The sequence below is a fragment of the Gouania willdenowi genome, chromosome 8 (genome assembly GCF_900634775.1).
Source record: "Gouania willdenowi chromosome 8, fGouWil2.1, whole genome shotgun sequence".
NCBI lineage: Eukaryota > Metazoa > Chordata > Actinopteri > Blenniiformes > Gobiesocidae > Gouania > Gouania willdenowi.
The window spans coordinates 23,692,608-23,715,244 of NC_041051.1; the positions used below are offsets into that span (position 1 = coordinate 23,692,608).

The following is a 22,637-nucleotide window of genomic DNA, read 5'->3' on the forward strand; positions in this document are numbered from 1 at the left end:
CACACACACACACACACACACACACACACACACACACACACACACACACACACACACACACACACACACACACACACACACACACACACACGCACACGCACACGCACACGCACACACACACACACACACACACACACACACACACACACACACACACACACACACACACACACACACGTCTGCGTGTTGTAGTCGTAGCTCAGCGAACATGAACGATGTCACCTCCTAAACATTCTGACATTCCTGAGCTTTTCCAATCCAAAGAGAAGCTGGAACTGGTTCCCTCACATTGACACTCAACACAGAATTGGTTTCAACTTCCTCTTGTGATGGGAACCAGTTAACTGATGTTCTGTTGTTGTTTTCAGTGACAACATGGCTGCTGTTATAGTTATAGTTAGCGTTGGGCTAGAGCGGCGTCACTAGTTTAACTACTTTTCCCAGGAGCCTGTTTGTAACATTGCTGTTTTCTTCATCAACAATCTTTTCAGTAATTTAAGAGTAACTAAACCCCGAAAGCACTTTTTTGCTGAAAACAAATGTATTTGTGTGTTAAGTAGTTCTGTTGATTGACTCTAGTTCAACGCTAGACATTTTAGTCCATTTGGCATATTTTGTTGTACAATGTAAGAGTGACTGTTCTCCAAGGATTGAAACCCAGCTATTATAATTTAATTTTTGCAATTGGTTGAGAACAAGATTCTGTGATGTCATTGGACCATCTTGTGTCAAAAACCAGCACCGTTGGCTCCGCCCCTCCTATAAAAACTAGCACATGTGGACTCTGCAATCTGTGATGAGTAGGTTGGATTGAGAGAATTGTAAATAGAGAAGTAATGAGTAGCTAGTTTTGAAGTTACTAAGATTTAGGGTTATTTAAAGCTAAATTATCAGAAATCATAAATTAATCTAAACACACATTTCTGGTGTTTTCACTGAAAGATGCAACAAAACAATGGTTGATGTTTATTTTGGGGTTTATATGGATCAGAATCCAGCTGAAAAGGAATGTCTGTTGGAGTGAGGTATCACTAGGAATACTGGGAACAAACTAGAACAAAGATGGAGTCAAACCAATCACTGTCCTCCTTGTCTGGGGAAGAAACACAAGAAATCACAGAAAGAATGAAGTGAAAACACTTCTATACATCCATCTACAGGACTCCACATCCCACAATGCAATGCACCAAACATTACTAACAATGTCATTAAGATAGCGTTTACAGAGGAGATCAAAACAAACTTCCGAGCAGCAATTTCAATCTTTTACAACTTTTTTATAGCAAATATTTTTTATGATTTATTGATTAATGAGGCAAACACATTGTCTTTATCTGATTAACAAGTTCGGATAAACTACAGCCAGGCCCACAGAACGTCTCTGTGCCGAATATCACGTACAACTATCCCGAGAATCAAATGACTCGGTTCCACCGAGTAAAAAAGGTTTCCGAGAGGCTCTTGACATCCGCTCACAGAATATCCATGTCAAATTACAGATCAGTGCATTAACGGAGGAGTAGTCATTTAAAAAATGGGGCCCCCTGGCACCCACTGGGGCCCCATGGCACCCCCGTGGCACATACGGAGTAATGGGCCTCATTTATATATTGGCATGTGTCAATGATTCAGTACCACCAATTGTCACAATATTTGACTCACAAATAAATGAGAAAGCGAATTAAATGGGAAAAAAGGGGGGTGGGATGGATGTGGAGGCGAGGGAATCGGGCGTCTATGCGTACACATCCACAGATTATACCTACCAAATTTCAGCTTGATCCGTTTACAAATAACAGAGTAGCGATTTTAACTAGTGAACGCAACAAAAAGAATTAATTGCTAGTTAATTGTTACTTGGGTGAGTTTACTAGTTGCTGCATTTGAAAAGGAACTTCACTACTTACTTTACTTTCCCGTTTCTTAATTTACCATGATAGATACATGGACAAACATTACTCAGCCTGTGCATAGTGTTTATGGATTGATTGATTGATTGATTTCTACTCCATTAATCCCACAACCAAGTAATTCAGTTGTTAAAGCAGCAAACAAATAAGCATAAAAAGTTAAATATACAATAGTTTTTTGCAATCATGATTGGCTCCTTCTTAAATCAATAAAAAGAGTGGCTCTGTTATTAGGTGGCACTCTACTGGCTGATGAGGGTGTCAATCAAACTAATAATCAAAACGTTCAAGCTTGATGCTCCGGTTTGTATTGATGTAAATTCACTGTATTCTGAATGAGGGTCAGCGGATGAGTTTCCATCTACACATGAACTCACTTCCTCACTGCTCCATGTCTGCATACAGTCCATCTGTAGCGTTTTATGATCAGTTTTTACTGTAACAACTAAAGCTGCTGCAGCTGCTGAGCTCCGTCAGCTCAGACATCTGAAGCACGTCTTTTACCGTCCCGTGTTTGTAATACTATGCGAGCCTCGGAGCATCGACTCCGCCCACAACTCCTTAAGCTCCTTTTTTAACGTTCCGTTAACGGTGGCGTCCAGTGGTTGACCCAATGCACTCAATCCACCAGTGATGATGGCGGTACTGGAGTGTGTGTCTGCTATTACCACTCTGCCGTACCAGCAGACTAAACGTGGGAAAATACAGGTAACGCAGGAAAGCGCATTCCTATAGAATAGTAAAGTAGTTTTATTACCTTTATTTTAAGTGTAGTGCGTTACTGTACTGTGTTATCCAAAAAAGTTATATTGTTACTATAATGCATTACTTCCAACTCTAATCGTCTCCAGCAGCTTTAAGAGTCAATGTAACTCCTGTCATGATATATTTGTTTTTCGTTGACATGTTAGGACATTCACGTCATTTGGAAAGCTGCCCTGTTATTTTTATTTTGACGTGTGTCAGGTCAGCATTTTCTTATTGCCTCGTGTCAACTCGGACTCGAATATCTGACAACGGATCATTACGAGGAATGAGCAGCAAACAGCACACTCAGCAGTATAGTGACTTAATGAGAATGTGTGTATATCCCAACAAAAATCCCACACACACGGTGCAGGCAGAGCTGAGCGCGGCTCTCAGAGCTGGACTGACATCTTTCACAGCTGAACAAATGTTGCAGTTGAGCAGCGTTCATTGACATTGATTGATAAACTGTTTAACATTCATTCCAGATTCTCTGGGTTAGCTGTTGAGCAAGGGGATATCATTTGTCTCTCACGGACACACACACACACACAGCCTTGTGATGATTTTGTTGGCACTCTTTTTATGGCCGTGATGAAGGCAATAATGGCCGTAATAGAAGGAAGTCGTTAATGCATGTTTGATGATGATGTTAATGTTGGGATGATTTGGAGCGACTCTCTCAGGCTGTGTTTGTTGACTGGTGATCATCACACAGTTCCTCTTCCACAGTGGAAAACAATCAAATGGAAATTTCAATGTGACTCGAGAAAAACTTTCCCCCAACAGATGATTATCAACATGTTCAGCTGTTACAGCAGTCGCTTCAGTAAGCTATCACAAATAGAGAAACAAGGGAAAAAGGAAAGAAAACAGGGAAACTTAACAGCTTAACAGAATTATTCATTGTGACCAAGGAAACACATTTTTTACTTTTCAAACCACTCGTGCAGCTAATATTCATGCTACCTGATGAAGACACTAGATTATTTAACAGGTTTACTCTGATGACGATGCACATGATTATTGGTCAAAAATACTACTTGTGTGCATAAAAATCTACAGAAAAGAAATAAAAGTTCAGTCAGTTATTTATTTTATCAGACCGAAACATTAATTACAAGTGGTTATAATTATTAATTTTTTTTAATCAAATTTATTTTTTAAACATTTAGACAAAACTTTTTTTTTTAAGTATTTCAACTGATAATTTCTCATTTTGTTTTTTTTTTTATTAAAGTGTAAAGTGTAGATAAATTCATCCAGTGTGTGTGTGTGTGTGTGTGTTCCATGATGAAACTGAAAGGCAGCAATCATTCTGTCTGCATCAACAGATGATGAGTAATACAAAAACATGTTTGATTCAAGGAAGCTGTCAATGGATGAATGAAGGGCAGGAAAAACACACACTCATCACAGTAACACATAAAGATGATAAGCTATAAGTGTGTGTGTGTGTGTGTGTGTCCTTTCCACTGGTTTCTACAGAGGTGTGGCTACTTTTTATCCATTTTTGTTATTCCATGGTGTTTATGTTCTCTGTGCGAGTATTTGTTCACCAGTGAGTCGTTTAGTGGATTCAGATCTTAATGGCTCACTAAACTCCACAACACCTGTAATGGATGCCTTATGGATGCCTACACTCACTGTTTATTGGCATTTACTGTCCAGCGTATTGCTTGAGCTCCTCAGCAGTGGAATGAGATGAAAACCGTGCTCACGGATCGTCGGATAACGTTGTCCACACGGGTAAAGTTTCTAACGACGTGTGTGCGCAGCCGTCTCACATACAGTACTCAAGCCTGTCATCTTAACGCCTCACAGCTGGACTCCACATGGATTAACTTTCTTAAAAAACTTGTCCGAAATGGGTAAGAAACGTGTCAATGCACCATAAAGACAAAGAGATAAAACACCATCGTTAGAAAAAGACAGCGCTTAAAATACACAGAACCTCAATATACTCCGTCTCACCCACTCTACAGCAATCCGTCACTTCTGTCTTGTCCAACACCTTAAGTACATTGCTCATATAACTAGACTTCCTAACGCATTCTAATAATAAACCGTATACCAGAGACATATGGAAAAACTATGATAAACTTACGGGCCTTTCTGCTATTCAACAGCAACGGGAAATGCAAGATAAGTCAAAGTTCCTGCCTGTGGTGGAACGAATCCTTGGCAACCAACAAGCTGAAGCAGTGGAAGGGGAACATAGATGACGATAAAGCAGTGTTACAACATTTTTTACAAAAATACACACAAAGAATCGGAGTGTGCGTTCATAATTTGCTTCTCAGAGCATGGTAATGTGTGTGTGTGTGTGTGAGTCCTCCCTTGTGTATTTAATAACTGTGTGAGTATTTGTTCATTTGTGACTCATGAGTCATTTAGTAGATTCAGATCTTAACGGCTCACTAAACTCCACAGCACCTGTACCTGTCTTCATGTGTTTGCTAATGGATTGGATGCCTACACTCACCGTCTATTAAAGCAGTGTTACAACAACATTTTCACACAATAGCACACAAAGAATCAGAGTGCGCGTTCATACTCTGCTTCTCGGAGCACGGAATTGCGTGGGTGTGTGTGTGTGCATGAGGATTATTCCAGAATTATTTTATTTCTTGGCAGCACATTGACTCTCACACAAAATCTGCGTGTGAGTGTGTGTGTGTGAGTGAGAGAGAGAGAGTGAGGGGGGGAGGGGGGTTCCTGCGGCAGCAGAAGTGCTTGCATCAGCAGGTTCTTTCTGAGAGCCTCTCAAATCAAATGACCAAGAATAATGTGGAGAAAATGCTGAGGTCGGCAAGACACACACACACGCACGCACAGTTGAAACACACACGCACACAAATAGAGATCGCATGCAGAGACACACACATATACACACACTTAGAGAGACGGAGAGCTTCATGCTTTTTTTTTTATTACACATTTAAATGATCATTGTCTCATTGTTTTTTTTCCTTAAGACACAAAAAACATCATTCTCTAAACTTGTTTAATCAACCCATTTCTTTTGTAGTATAACATGTTTTTAAATTAAGGTATTTCCTCTGTTTTGTGATGAAAACAGTTTCTCTTCCATTGAGTCATACATTGTTATTTAGTCAGAGCTAAAGTCTAAAGTGTAAAAATCTTATAATGTCAATCATATTATGACAAATGAAATGGTCCCTGTAGGCTCGGTTATGTGTGTGTGTGTGTAACCTCAAGTGCTTTCATTTGATGAGCCGTTCTGTCTCAGACCAACGTAAACAACGCACCAAGAGAAAAAGTGTCAAATGTGTCAATGTCCATCGTTCCAAATGTTGGGCTTTAAAAAATACGATGAAGCCTGCAGAGGAACAAAGGAGATAAAGTGTGTGTGTGTGTGTGTGTGAGCCATGGACAGTTGGCTAAAAGACAGATTGTATTTAAGTTACCAATCACCAAAAGATAATAAAAAATAAAACCTGTCTTTATAAAGGATTCATCATATTATTTAATTCATCTGCTTTCGACTGTTTTAACGCCATTAACCATATGAAGTATGAATGGAAGAATTTCAGGAAGTTTACATGTAAACGGCATCTGATTACGTAAAGAACAAAATAAAAATTGATGCAGAATTTGGGAATCTTTAAAAAAAAAAAAAATAATAAAAAAAAATATATATATATACAGTATATATATAAAAAAAATATAAAAAAAAATATATATATATATATATCTAGAGCGTTAGAATTAAAGTTGCTTATTGCTGCCTTGGACTTAGGGTGAAGCAGCTTAGAGCCGTTCAAACACTGAAGGACCATCAAGACAAACCTGACAGAGTTTCACACCATGATTAATGAGGCCTTTGGGTTCTGTTGATTAGGCACTAAGCAGACATTCATTGCAGTGCAACACAAAACCTGGCTGGGATACACTTATGTGTCCTAAAAATGCTTAAAGTCTGTGTAAAGCAGAAATAAATTTGTGTTATGAGTTTATCACACCACAGAAACGTGTCATTGACCACTGAGCCGAATTTGAAAGATGAAAAAATCACTAAAGATATCAAATTAAGTCTCAAATTCCCGGAAAAACAAGCATTTCTCTTTGCTCTGAGACGCTAGGGGCGTGTCAGTTAGAGGCGCTGGAACCACGCCACACGTGGGAAGGGCGCCGCCTCCATATACTGTGTCTATGGGAGAGAGCAGTGTGAAAGTGGCTCCAGCATCAATAGGACTTCCAACAGTGCTCGGATGATGATTGAATGACTTTGTACATGTTTTAAGAATGCATTTATGACCTAAATGTGTTTAGAAAAAAATGTCAGAATTTGCTTTACACGGTCTTTAATTTCCTACTCTATTTTCTTCATTATTTTATTGCATAGAACAGATATTTATTAGATATTTTAGAATAGAGACCAATGTGAGCAATGTGTTTTTGTGTATTTATAGGTGGTTTTGTTGTGGTTGTGTGAGTTTTTAATTAATTTTGTGTGTTTCTGGAATAATTTTGTGTATTTTTCTGTCTTTTGGGGAATTTCTGTTGTCATTGTGAGTGGTTTTTGAGTTATGTGTTTTTGTTATTATTGTGTTCTTGTTGTGTCTCTGTCGTGTCTGTTCTCGATTTGTGCTTTTAATTTTCTGTATTTTTGCTGTTATTTTGTCTATTTTTGTTTCAATTTGTGTCTTTGGAGTCATTTTGTGTGTTTTATCAGTCATTTGAATTTTTTCACATTTTGTGCATTCCACTTAAATTCTGTGTGTGTTTGAATGCAGTTTTTTTTTTTTTTTAAATCTTTTTGTAATCCTTTTGTGTGTTTCTGGTGTTACTTTAAGTACTTTTGTAAACATTTTCTGCATTTACTCTTTTTTCAGACTTATTTTTTGTATTATGTTGTGCTTAATTTTTCTTCCAACTGCTTGAATTACAATTTTAGGGGGATTTCTTTTGGGGTCCGTGCGCTAAATAAGAGATTTTCATCTGATGGACTGATCTACATTAGTCAGCTCATGGGGTCATATGTTTCAAATGTGGATTACAGATTTTAACCATTCACATTTTTAAGAACAATTCTCTGTTCCTCCGTGCGTAACGTAGGCTGCTCTGCAGGGTTTCTCCGTGTTTGTGATTGGTCAGATGCTGCAAACTCCGCCCTTTTTATGTGAGCGTACATGCAGCCAGGTTGGGGGTCACCTGGGTTAAGTTAATGTGTTGCTAACCAGCTTCGTAGTACAGGCCTCATGTCTGCGGTAGAATGTTCGACCCGTCCACCTTGTGAGAGCGTGTTGGGAGCAGACGGATTAGGAACGTTCACGACCTGCAGGAAATGAACACGCGGAGCAAAAATAATCGACTTCTATTCTTGCTCCATAATTGTAGTTTGTAGCTTTGTGAGTGTTTGTAATTGTAATGAGTAATAACGTAAACAGAGGCAAATAAATCAGACTGAAGGAGGTAAACACACACACACACACACACACACACTTGAGGAGAGAAATCAATCAGTGGAACAGATAGCCTGAGTGTGTCACTCTCTCTCTCTTTCGGCGGGCCTGTTGTGTCTGTGTCTCTCGCTCTCTGCTGCTCATGATAAGTGGGTTAAGCTCCTCTGGGTTAATTGGACTGTTGCAGATGTGACTAATTTGCTGGATGCAGGCACCGCAGAATACTAAATACCCCGTAGACTGTGTGCATGTGAGCGGGACGGGGCATCTTTCTAACATGTGTGTGCAAGATATCATATTATTAAGCTGTTTGCTTTACACGGCCTGCTGTTTAATAAATCTTGGCCCCATTATTCTATAATACAGAGGAACAGCTCCGATCACAGCGAGGCCACAAGAACGTGATCAGTGATCTGATCTGAGGGTCACGTTATCAATATTCATGTCAGCATTAGAATAATGACCAATCTGAGCATTGTTACAACAAAGAACAAAGAAAGGTTTGTGCGTGCTTGGAGTTTTTATGTTTGTCGTCCTTTGGGGCTTTTGGAGTCATTTTTGTGTATTTATGTTGTCATTTTGTGTCATTTTAATGTATTTTTTGATTCTTTTGTGTATTTTGTTGTTGTTTTGTGTTTGTAATCGTTTTTGTGTTTGTTTGACATTTTATATATCTTCTCCCAATTTATGTATTTATTCTTATTTTTGTCATACCTTTGTGTATTTTTTGTAATTTTGTATTTTTTGGAGTTATTTTGTGTGTTTACTTCTGGGGCCACACCAAATTAAAATGAGGGTTGCTTGTATTATTATTATGATTTAAGCTACTTACTGTATATTTTACACAAATTATTATATTTTTAGGGGCCCCGGGGCCACTGGTTGCGTAAAAAAGGCTTTTACGTGACTTTATTCAGTGAAAGTTTAACCTGATAAACATATTTATAAAGACCCTAATTAATGTATTTTTGTTTATGTGTGTGTTAACCTGTCACCGCCGAGCAACAGCTGTTTTTGGGTTGGCTTTTTATTGTAGGCGTTGTTTAACTTTAATGGAGAAATAAACTTTAAACTTTGACAGACATTTTTTTTTTTTGAAAAGCTACTAAAGATTCTGGAGACTATTCTCGGTCTCATCAAGCAATAAATTCAAGATTATTTGCTTGAAAAAAATTGCTGCGCGAAAGTTTGTTTTAATCTCCACTATTAACACTATAAAGTTTTGTGCGTTGCATTGTGGGGTGTGGAGTCCTGTAAACGGACGCATAGAAGTGTTTTTACTTCCTCTAACTCTCTCCCAAGCTCACTCTCACAATCTGCACACCAAATCAAACAATAAGTAGGTTATTTTCCAAGATAACTGATTGGTCAAGAGGCGGGGCTTTATACTCGCTCAGATCTTACCCATCTTACCAGGTTAGCCGTTCAGCGTATGATGTTAACCAGTGTCATAGTACAGCACACACGGAATAAATCCTGATGTTAGTGCGTTAAGAGGAAATCCAGCTTCTGAGTACAGGCCCTCAAACTCTGCTTCAAACGAACAAATATGTCTCAATGAGGATTTAATGGAGGCAGGCCTGCTTTATTTACCAGTGGCAACTCTTTGCAGGTTATGTGTGTGTGTTGAACTCCTCAGTGGTGTGTTGAACAGAATGGGAAGTGACAGATTCACTAAAGGACAAAGTGCCCGGCGCACAGGCTGGTGTAACACACATGCATGATGCACGCACACACACGAACATGCACATACTCATTCACATGTGGAATGGAGAGCAAGTGTCTGATTATTACTGTTGCAGTGACTTCCTTTTCTACAAATGTGCCGTTGAGATGAAAAATCAAGTCAGTGTATTGGTGTGTATTGGGTTTCTTTGGGTTTTGCAGGTTTGCCAAAAATTGGCAAGAACCAAGGAGACAAAAGAAGAGCTTTCTATTCTTTATCATTGCTTTTCTCATTTTTCTTATTCTTTTATACAAGAAATCCCATTGGAATGGAATATATAAGAAAGTTACAATATCTAAAGCATGGTCAAAAAACTGTTGCTTAGATTTCATATTCAGCTTAACAAATATGATTGACGTACATTACATCCAGTCGCCATAATGAATTAGGAGTGACATCATTACGCAGTCAACAAATCAAGAGTTTTACCACGTAAATACATTATGTATTTTAAACTCATTTAAAACATATGAATTATGATCAAATTAAAATGATCATTCGGAAAATGTAATATTTACTTAACACAAATATTACCGGTACTATAATTAAAATAGTAGCTTTATGGCCCTAACAGACATTGTTGTAAATGTTTTGTGCATTGCATTGTGGGATATGGAGTGCTGTAGATGGATGCATAGAAGTGACAAAGTGACTTTGAAACACACTTCTGGTGTTTTCACTGAAAGTTGCAGCAAAACAATGGAGGATGTTTATTTTGGGGTTTCCACGGAAAGATCTGAATCTGACCAAAATTGACTGTGTGTCGGAGTGAGGTGATATCACTGGGAATACTGGGGAAAAAAAAGATTACAAATGGAGTCAACCAATCACTGACCTCCTTGTCTGGAAAAGAAACACAAGAAATCACAGTAAGAATGAAGTAAAAACACTTATTTGCATCTGTCTACAGGACTCCACATCCCACAATGCAATGCAGGAAACTTGACCAACAATGTCAATAAGAGAATGTTTACTATGGAGATCAAGAACAAACTTTCGAGCAGCAATTTCAACCTTAATGATCCTTTATTTTAAATCTTTGATGTATTGATCAATGAGATCTACTCTGTCTGTACTGATTAAACATTTTGTTCTCCAAAAGCTTTAACATAAAACTAGAGCACAAGGTCAAATTAAAGTAGCGTGACTTTCTTTTCCTTCCCCGTGCTAGTCCATTGTCTTGTCGTAATACAAAGACAACTAGGTGATGCTACACTTTTGACAATTTGATTAAACACGATTTAATGGAGCTGACCTCCATTAAGTCAGGGTCCCAAGATTAAGCAATAAAAGCCATTACACTTGTGTCATCCAGTAGTATTATCCTCTATTGTTTAAAAATCACTATCCAATTTTCAATTAAATCATTTCCTGCTAAATGGAACCCAGAATACTAAGAGGTCAACTTCAAACTTAAGCTCCTGACCCGCTTTCCAGTTTTGGCAGGAAATTTACTTCACTTTCCCGTGTGTGTGCCGTGTGTGTAGTGTGTAGTGTGTATGCCGATGCCGGATAAAAGCACAGGACGATGGGATTGGAAGATTGCACTGCATTCTGCACCAATCAGTAGCTCCCTTAAGGCCCCCTAACATGATTTAATGTCCTCCAATAAGCAGGCATTGTGGTGAGCTGCATTCAGTGAGCGCTGGCTTATGATACACATTTTAATGTTCCAAAACCAAAAGGACTAAAGGCTTTGAGAATAGCTGAATAATGTTTAACCTGCTGCTAATATTTAAAGCAGAAACTTTTTTCACATTGGGGGCGACAAAATGTGAATCTCTGCAGGTCACATGACTTCACATCAGCATTTAAAATAATGACTAACCTGAGCATTCTCAGGGGAATTTTCATACCAGTTTGCTGTTGTTTTGTGTGTTTTTACTGTCTATTGTGGTTAACTCTCATTTTGTGTGTTTTTGTTGATTGTATGTTCTTGGTATGATTTAGTAATAAGAAAATTGACCAATCGGAGCATTAACACAGTAATGAACGAATAAAGGCTTTCAGTGCTTCTGTTATCGTTTCGTGAATTAGTTTTAATTTTGTGTGTTTGCTGTTGGTCTTTGGTGTCATTTATTGTCATTTTGTGTATTTCTCTTTTGTGTATTGTTCTTACATGGGTTTTTTGGTAAATTTATTGTGTGTTATTGTCATTATTTGGTGTTGTGTTTTCTGTTCTCTTGTTTGGGAGTTATTTTGTGCATTTTGTAGTTGTTCTTTGTACGTCTCGTCATTTTTGGACAGTGGTGACGTAACGGTTAAGGAATTGTGATGTAATCGTAGGCTCAGTGGGTTCCAATCCAACGTGGTTCATCACTATGGGATGTTGATCAAGTTATTTAACCCTAACTGCTCATGTTGTACATCGCTTTACATAAAAGTGTCTGATAAATGTACTCGTATTTTTGTTTGTGTGTTTATTGAGTCATTTTGTTGGTTTTTGTAAGTCTGTGTCTTTTTGATTTATTTATTTATTTTGTGCATCTTTATATTTGTCTTAGGTTTATAATTATTGGGTGCGTTTTTTATACTCAGAATTAGACCGAGTGCTGCATGTGGCAGACCTGTAACATTGTAGGACAAAAATCTGGGACCGAAAATAAGAAAAACTTGTATTGTGGTTTCTTTCTCTTCCAGGATGGTTCACATATTTTTGTACAGGAAAGAAAACAAATTGCACAGCCACAGAGGATCAGGTCTGTTCTCTCCACAGCAGATTTATTATTTGGTGCAAACGTAGCTGAATCAACAAAAAGGTTTGGACTGCAGTGGTCTGAACATTGTATCTAATGAGCATATTGGTGTAAGAGGCTTCAGTTGCTGCTGAGACTTAAAATACACGATAATGAAGAGGCCATTATCTGCGCTGCAGTCCTCCTCATCCCAGCTGTTTGAATCCCGCCTCAGGCCAACGCTGACTCAGCTCTGTACAACCTGCCCAGTGCAATTACCAACAATGGCTTGTTTCAAAACGCTTGTGATTGGAGCAGGTGACTGGAACTACGCTAAATGTAGTGCAGGAACATCCCCTTTGCACAGGAACATTCCCACCAGGTAGAAAACAAACCTTTAGAATGAATGAAGCTCAACATTCTCCAGTCAGACGACATGTTTATGGTTCTGATCTCATCCTCTGAAGTCACAGGTTAGACAGACTGCATTCATCTCAGATCTTGTGAAGGTTTTTTAAAGGTGGTTTTGAGATAAATAAGTGGGAGCATTTAAGTATTTGAACACAGGTATGAGGTTATGAGTATCAAACTATGTATAGTGGGGAGTGGGAGCTGTTCATTTTAAGCTGCGTAATACAGTATGTTTTTAGTCATCTCCACCAAGGTGGTAATGTTTTTAGTAGTGTTTGTCTGTCTGTCTTTCCATTTATTTGTTAATGTAAATGTTTGTTAGCAGGATGGCTAAAAAAAAAAAGTTGTGAATGAATTTCAATAGAATTTGGTGAGCTGATAGAAAATGTCAAAAGAAAGAATGAGATTGATTATGGAGATAATCCAGATGGTACTGTAGATACAGTACCTCTAAACTGGGTGGAGGTTTAGAGGTACTGAGTGCTTTTTTTTCTGAAATACTAAAAATAAATATTCACTGTAGGGTCATTCAATCCCTCCAAAAGAAGTCACTGATATGACAGAAACATCAGGATGTACTATTAAAAAACAAGATGAAACTTTTTGCTTTGTACGCAGTTATAGAAGTGTGCAGCTTCTCACCCGAGGCCATAATCGGGTGTCAGTGATGTTTTCATGAGTGAGGGTAAGAACAGTTCTCCCCTTAATGACCAACAAATATAGCAATAGTTTTTTATTACAGAAATTACAAAGAACAAAGCCAATTCTATCAATCAATCACCTATTAATCAAATCTACATACACCAAATTCAAAGTGTCATGGAGCCACTTTTTTTAACTTCAGGTCTCATCGCAATTACATTGACATGAAAATATACATTGAGAAAAAATAAAATAAATAAATAAAATAAAAGCTCCTTAGAAACATAAAGAACTCCATTTTGACCTAAGATTTAAAATAATAATAATAAGCTGATCACTGTTACAGTTTCAGGCCCAGCCTATGATATTTCCCAAAATCTTAAAATACGTTGATGACTCTAAAACTCAATATATTGACCAGCCATACACATAATCATAGTCTATTTTTTGTAGCCTAAAGCTCAGCTTTGTGTTGCGTTTTAATCACAGTGCCTGATTTCTCAGAGTATCGTTTTACTGTTGAAGACGTGTCCCTAAAATCAGGTGTGTTGTAGAGATTTAGCAGCTCAGTCCAGCATGGTGCACCATGTGCTACGATAATGGAAGAGAAAACAGACTTTGCTCCATGGAAGAAGGTGTTTATAATCTTCAGCAGACCCTGCCTGAGATATAAGAAAACAATACTATTGTTCACCTGCATTAACAGCTTTATGCCGGGCCACACCAAGCCAGAAAGACCCCACTCGTCTACACCAACACCCAGTGATTCACGGCACAAAGAACACAGAAATAACACACCGTGCCTCTGTTTGTCCTTGTGAGATACTGAATGAGCTTTTTCTGTGGAACTGCACCGGTTCCCTCTTTGCCTCTTTAATCTGGCAGGTTCGTCTTGCTGAGCCACGGCTCTGAATAATGAGGAGGTATGGGGAAGGTGGGCACATATGCTGTGGGGTGAAGTTTAAAACTGCTGGTACTGTGTACCGTAGCATACCGACCCACTTAAAGTACTGGGTAAGAATGAAGCTGGACATCGTCAAAGCAGATCGACATTAGAAAAGATGTAAATGCTCAACTCCTTTACTGTGTTGAGGAAGGACCTAAACTAGAGGGCATAGCTCTCAATTCAGCGGTCAATCATTCATGGATTTAGTCAGGGGCCTCGAGGCTCAAGAAAGCTTTTAACAATGGACAAGTCTTTGAATCTCCTCTCAGTAGAAGAAAAATGAAAGATGTGAAAATATGTTAAAAAGTTTGGCCACTTTAAAATGACTTTTAGAAGCTATAATAAAAGATTTCTTACCCTTCCTTAGGGAGGGTTGCTGATGGTCACAATTAAGCAATAAAATAAACTAATGTATTTCATTGCAATAACAAAACATGCATTGCTGTCTTATAATGATTGCGCTTCTTGTAGTGTTGACCTTTGACAGCATGTGCAGATAAGTGGAAAAAAAAAAGAAGCTGTAGTTTTTAAAGATGGTCAGTAGATTTAACTTCTACTGCATTATAATGCAGTGTCAAAGCAATCAACACTGATAGCTGCATTCACTCATTCACACACTAATGGTGACTCGGCCTTTTAAATTCACAAACAAAAATACTAATGCAGTACTGGGATTGATCACTTTATAGTCTTGAAACATACAATAAAATTATCCTTCTGCACATAGGTCTGTCACACCTGTAAGCACACACGCACTCCTTCTGTTCACTTCATCTTCTTAGTGTCTGAGCCGTGGGATGTTCCCCTCTGTTACTCTTTCTACTTTTGTCAATACTGCAGATTTCACTCCTCTGCACAAAAGTAGCGTCACATTATACCAACAGCACGACAAAAATAGCTTCTCTCTCATCTATTTTTTAAATTGTCCTCCCTAACTCCTCTTCCCCGTTCAGAATTGTGAGACAAATATAACACCATAGCCTGTGCGTGCATGCATGCCCGTTTGTGTGTGAATGTGCATACAAAAACCTAACTCATCTTCTAGCAACCCAGAAGTTGTTCTAATGTTGAAAAAGGGTTTGATTAATCGAGTCCTTCAGAGGGATCACCTTGTATGTTTCAAACCAGAGAACCAAGGGCCTGCGGCTCCAGAAGTAAATGAACAAAATGACTTGGAAAAACAGCAAAAATACACAAAATGTGCCCAAAAGACACTAAATTACCGAAAAATGGAGAAAAAGGACAAGGAACATACTTAAAACAGTCGCAAAAAGCATTCAAAATGACAGAAAAATACACAAAGATTGCAAAAACACACAAAATGATCATGAAAAATACCAAATTATAAAGGAATGCGTTAGATCTCTGAAGCTAAGCAGGTCTGGGCCTGGTTAGTAGTTGGATGGGAAACCACTGAGAATTGCAGGTGCCACAGTGGTATCTGTCATTGTGTCCTTGGGCAAGACACTTCACATTGCCTAGTATGAATGTAGTGCGTGAGTGAGTGTTGGTGGTGGTCAGAGGGGCCGATGGCACACTATGGCAGCCTCGCTTCTGTCAGTCTGCCCCAGGGCAGCTGTGGCTACAATAGTAGTTTTCCACCACTAAGTGTGGAGTGAAAAAAGAATCCCTTAATTCTGTAAAGCGACTTTGAGTGTCCAAAAAATATATAAAATTGATTTATTATTATTATTATAAAAAATAACAAGAACAATACACAAAAAGGGCAACAAAAATACAGTAAAAGCACACAAATCCTTTGTTGTGTCCTGTGATAATGCTCACATTGGTCTTTATTCTAAAGCTGACATGAATGTTGATCATGTGACCCTCAGATCTGATACAATCAGATTTCTGTGGCCCCACCCACTATGATGAAAGTTGCCAGTCTTTTTTCTATAGAAACCATTATGTTATGTATTGTTGCTGAGGTATGCTGGGATATTTCAGTCTGTCACTGCCGACTCACGGCGTTTTATTAAAAAGGGGCATTTGATGTATCCGTAATTCCACAAGGAGAAAACATTGTTCAATAACACGAGGTACATCCCAGTTTGCTGCAGGATATTTTTATCACTTTAAAGGAGAAAAAGCTGAAAATAATGAGTTTATTTAGAACAGAAAGTGAATTGATTTTTGGCAGGAATAGGTGCTCTACATTTGCCAGCTCAGAAGTATGACGATGAAAGTGAAAGTAAACCATCCTTCAGTCATGAACTCTGGTTTTGTGTGACAACCACATCACCATAAACATAATAACATTAACAATCAAATTCTATGGTTATAAAAGGAACATGTGTGAAATTGAATCGATGTGTCTGATGGAAAGAAGCAGACAACATGAGGTAACATATGGAGCTTAAAGGAGGAATCCAAAGGAATCTTAAAATAACATCAGAGGTAATAACAGCAGCCAATGGGAGTTGGGGATTGTCTGAAAAGAGAATCCAGTCAAAGATATGGAAATGATAAAATATGTGCAGGGACAAGGTGAGCACAGAAGGAGGAAGGTGGTTTTATTGAAATGAGTCATTGAACAACTGTTGGGGAATCCTGAGCTGAAAATAAAACCTGATCAAAGAACAAGGACGTGAAGGTGAATATTCAGAGCCATCAGGTGTTTTTTAGTCCGTCTGCAACATTTAAAGCTGTGGATAGATGGAGCCAGGCCAAGCTGGACCTAGAAAGCTTAGAAACTGAAGCCTGAAAAAGCCTGGAGACAAAAGGCAAAGCTCTGGAGTTAGTGTCCATATAGGTTCATACCCTCACCGATGGTCATGATTTCTGATGGAAATACGTTCCTTTAAGGCAGAGAAAAGCAACTTTTATCACAGCAGCAAAATGTGATTGTATCTGATCTGAGGGTCACATGATCAACAATCATGTCAACGTTAGAATAATGAACAATCAGAGCATAAACACAGTTTGTGTGTGTTTTGTTGTCAATTTTTAAAGCCTTTTTTTTGTATATTTTTGTTTGTTTTGCTGCCTAAAGGAACGCACAATGGCTTTGACCGTTTTCTTGTTGTTTTGTTTGTTTTTGAGACATTTTTGGTTTAATGTACTTTTCTGGTAATTTTTTAGTCGTCTTGTGTAATTTTCTTGTAATTCTGTTTATTTTTTAATTAATTTCAAATTATGTCAAGTTATTTTTGTACAATAGTTTGGTTAATTTTGTGGTTTTTTTTTTTTACCATTATGTGTGTCATTGTTGTCTTTTTACAGTATATATCTTTCTGCTATTTCGTGTATTGTTAGTCATATGTTGCCATTTTGTCTCCTTTTATATATTTCCCTGTTGATTTTGTTGTCCTTTTGTGTATTTTTCTGAAGTTGAATTTCAGTGTCTTGATGAAAGGCCCAGGCAAATGGAAAGGCATACTGTAGCCTGGATTTGAACCACCAACTTTCCCGCTTTACTAGCAAAGCCACTGCCTCTCAAACCTCAATCTGTGGTGATGTATTCTTTTCCTCAGACAGTGAGCAGTGAATGAATATGAATCTTGTTGGTCCCTACAGGGTAACCAGGACACTCCAGGAGCTACGGACCCATCCTTAGCCCAGGCCTACCAGTCGGCTCACTTTGGCCCCCCTCCACAGAACAGCATCCCAACAGAATTTACAGCTTCACATGCTCACCCCCACCAACACCAACACCAACACCCACACCAGCACCAGCACCCAGGAGCAGCGCAGGACTACAGCGGGGTCCAGGCCTCTCTCAGCGAGCATCCACTCACCATGTACCAGTCCTCCCAGTGCCACAGGGAGCAGAGCTGCTCAGAAGCTGCCAGTCAGACCGTTAGTGGGACGGCAACAGTAAGTCCTTTCTACTATGGCACATAACTCCAAAAATGTACAAAAATAAACAAAACCTTTGTTCTTTCCGATTGGTCTCTATTCTGACCAATAAGTACCTCAGCATTAACAGTCTGCAATTCTGTGCCTGCATTCCTTCCTTCTTGATTTTGCTGCAGCAACAGTGTTGTTTTCCACCTGAATTATAGATTTAAATTCTTCATATTTTTAAAGAGTTATTTCTCAATTGTGACATAAGTTGCTCTGCATGGTTTCTCTGTATTTGTGATTGATCTGAGGTTGCATAAAACATCCGTTTTTATCTGAATGTGCATCGATCCAGGATGAAATCACCTGGGTTAAGTGAAGGTGTTAATGATCTGCTTCATAGTACAGCTGCTCTGTGATGGAGAATGTTTGGTTAAGTGAAGCCAACAAAGAGACATCCTGGATATACTTATTCAGCTTCATAGTACAGGCCCTTTGTGTATTTTTGTTGTAATTTTGTAACATCTGTTATTTTCTGTAATTTCTTGGCTCTTTGTGATGTTTTATGTATCTTTCTATTCTTCTTGTAGTTCTTTTGTGTCATTTTGGATGTTTTTTTTTTGTTTTTAGTCATTTCCACGTTTATTTTGGGGCGGCAAAAAATTAAGACTGAGGGCTGTGTGTGGTCCGCAGGCCGCCAGCTGCCCATGTCTTTCTCTAAAACAAAGAGTCTAAATTGTTCTTTAACCTGAACGTTGGAATGATCAGCTTGTTGAATTTTAAGGATTTTAGTTTTTCTAAAAAAAAAAACAATGATCTTTAGTTCTTCCAGTGGGCTTTTCCTGGTCTGCTTCTCTGTGTATTAGTATGAATGTTTTTGATGACATAGAATAGTAACAGGATTGGCAATTGCCAACAGGCCCATGGGGCCATTTTTGAAAAACACTTCCAATACAATTCATACAGATTTATCATGCTGCATATGCAAGTGCAGCCTTACAGGCAGCAAGTCAGCCTCTGGATTTATTACTCTGTCCATTTTTATAAATATTAATGGCACCATTGGCAATAAACGTTGGAAATATGTGACTTTCCCCCCCTTTCTTTTTTGCATATAAATACTAGTTTATCACAAGAGAGTTTGTTTTTCCCCCTTGGTTGGTCCTTGAAACTCATTGTAGATGTACATTGTTTGTTTGGTTTTTTTACCCAAAACTTTAATAAAAAAAAATACATTAACAGAAACAACAGCATCCATAATTTGATCGAGTTAATTCATTTATTATTGGCAAATATTGATGGACATTTAATCTCAAAATAACATAGGATTAATTGAATGCATTAAAGTACAAACAAACCATGCATTTAAATTTTCATCCATATTCATTATGTATTTATTTTTTATGATATATTATTACATTCTACTAATTTGCTCATTGTAAGAAATCACAACGGTTTAGATATTAGATAATATTAGATCATAACTTTTTCTTTAAATTGCATATTTACATGTTGCAAGCTCCAATCCCCCCAAAAAACAGGCCAATCATCCTAAAAGTGGCGTTCCAGCAAATCTCTAAATTTAAAAAAATAAAATTGTCCACAACAATTCAACCAAATGTGCTACATATTTGGAACTCTCAGGAAAATGTAGCCCCAACATTGAAAAATGTAATTATTAAACCTATTTCCTGTCACAATGTCTGTTAAAGTGACTGTCCTACACAAACCATCCACACACATAATGTAACATAGACTTGCAAATTCTTGCTACTACATTTTCAATGTTCATTATAAAATGACAACATTTTGGAGTCATTGTAGATAAAGTTTGGAAAATATCTTTAAAAATTCTTAAACTGAATTTTTTACAACATTTTTAATATGCAACTGAAGCCAATCAAAAATGGCATTTTTAAAAACATGTTTAAATGTTTTGTTTATAAAAGATTCAAACATATTTCACCTATGAAGCCAACAGATTTTGGTCTTAATAACTACAATTTTGAATTCAAATTCAAGATTATTCTTCTTTCTGCTCCCTTTCATTCAGAAGTTTGTAAACTTTTATGTTATGAAATTGACTTTTTTTCTTTTTTATGAATGGAATACATAAAAATACAAATTCTGCTTTTAAACGCTAACAGCTGTCTTTTTTTTGTTCAAAATTGTCTGGCCCTGAACTTTTCTACACAGCAGTTTTTTTTCTATCGTTTTGTGGACTTTTTGCTGTTGATCTGTGGTTAAACAGGATTGAACGAGACTGAAGAGGATTGGGAAGATGATACAAATGAAACGTCTCCTCTAATTATATTGTACATACTCGAGAGGCTGCTGCGAGTAATGATGTTCGTTTTGATCTCCAATATGTCTGAAACTGCTCCACACTCACTTGGCAGATCACACATCAATGTCTCCGTGAGAGCAAACACTTGGTCTCACTGTTCATTTGGTGTCACAGTAAGTGGAGGCGGCAGCTTTCTACATATTGCCCTTACTGTTGTGTGTAGCCTACACTTAACTACATATGTGCTGGTTTACACTGTACCCAGCCTGCAATCTGCTTCTTGTTCAAGCTACACCTACACCAACACACAAATATACACACGAGGGCTGTATTTTTAGCTGGCGTTCAGCCTGTAAAGGTTGGACTGACTATACTGATGAAAAATGTAATTCTAGTACGTTGTACATTTATTAAGACAAAAATACACAAACTGCATCTCGACAGCATGTTTTAGACAATGATTTATTTGCTCTGTAAATGAAAAACTACATTGCATTGACTCCAATTGTTTGCATGACAATAAAAGTCAAAATGTTGTTCAAAAAATTATGTTTTTGAGATTAAAAAAAGACATAATAAGACATTGCACTGTAGGCTCAATTTTTGATAAATCATAAATGTGTATGGGTGGTTTGTGTAGGAGGGTATGAAGATGAGCTGTAAACAGTTTGGTGTCAATTGAGCTAATTTTCTTATTTATTTATGTATGTATTTAAATTCTCTTTATAGGCATTTTTCATCTTCCAAGTAGGACTGGGTGATATGGACCAAAATTCAGATCTCTATATTCTTTCCAAATGGCGATATGCAATATAAATCTGGATGTTTCTAACCCAATAAAGTCTGACCAGAACGACAATTCAGGGTTAAATTTGCTGATGCAAAATGCCACACGGACACATTTATTAACAAACAAACAAAATATGAGCCATTTTTGGCTTTTTCTCCTCCTAGGGACATAATATGTGACTGAGTTCTGTAGAGTGGCTTTTCAGAGAAAGCAGCAACTCCTAAAATGAGTGTTTAATAACTAAATATACAGTGCCTTGGGAAAGTACTCGGCCCCCTTGAACTTTTCGACCTTTTGCCACATTTCAGCATTCAAACATAAAGATATAAAACTGTAATTTTTTTGTGAAGAATCAACAACAAGTGGGACACAATCATGAAGTGAAACGAAATTTATTGGATATTTCAAACATTTTTAACAAATATAAAACTGAAAAATTGGGCGTGCAAAATTATTCAGCCCCTTTAAGTTAAGAAAATAATGAGAGTTTATTTAGAACAGAAAGTGAATTGATTTTTGGCAGGAATAGGTGCTCTACATTTGCCAGCTCAGAAGTATGATGATGAAAGTGAAAGTAAACCATCCTTCAGTCATGAACTCTGGTTTTGTGTGACAACCACATCACCATATACATAATAACATTAACAATCAAATTCTATGGTTATAAAAGGAACATGTGTGAAATTGAATCGATGTGTCTGATGGAAAGAAGCAGACAACATGAGGTAACATATGGAGCTTAAAGGAGGAATCCAAAGGAATCTTAAAATAACATCAGAGGTAAAAACAGCAGCCAATGGGAGTTGGGGATTGTCTGAAAAGAGAATCCAGTCAAAGATATGGAAATGATAAAATATGTGCAGGGACAAGGTGAGCACAGAAGGAGGAAGGTGGTTTTATTGAAATGAGTCATTGAACAACTGTTGGGGAATCCTGAGCTGAAAATAAAACCTGATCAAAGAACAAGGACGTGAAGGTGAATATTCAGAGCCATCAGGTGTTTTTTAGTCCGTCTGCAACATTTAAAGCTGTGGATAGATGGAGCCAGGCCAAGCTGGACCTAGAAAGCTTAGAAACTGAAGCCTGAAAAAGCCTGGAGACAAAAGGCAAAGCTCTGGAGTTAGTGTCCATATAGGTTCATACCCTCACCGATGGTCATGATTTCTGATGGAAATACGTTCCTTTAAGGCAGAGAAAAGCAACTTTTATCACAGCAGCAAAATGTGATTGTATCTGATCTGAGGGTCACATGATCAACAATCATGTCAACGTTAGAATAATGAACAAT

General features: G+C 37.8%; 2 protein-coding genes across 6 annotated transcripts in view; one reads left to right on the forward strand and one right to left on the reverse strand.

The window, feature by feature from the left end:
* The window catches only part of LOC114468727 (cytosolic phospholipase A2 gamma-like), a 124,291-nt gene that overhangs the window by 55,959 nt on the left and 45,695 nt on the right, over window positions 1-22,637 (reverse strand). The gene's annotated exons all lie outside the window — the stretch shown is intronic.
* Window positions 1-22,637, forward strand: part of rbfox1 (RNA binding fox-1 homolog 1) — a 60,165-nt gene that overhangs the window by 10,160 nt on the left and 27,368 nt on the right. For all 5 annotated transcript variants that reach the window (XM_028455773.1, XM_028455774.1, XM_028455777.1 and 2 more), the window contains exon 2: window positions 18,006-18,305. In XM_028455773.1, coding sequence (XP_028311574.1) covers window positions 18,006-18,305 — 300 coding nt within the window. The remainder of the gene's footprint in view (window positions 1-18,005; window positions 18,306-22,637) is intronic.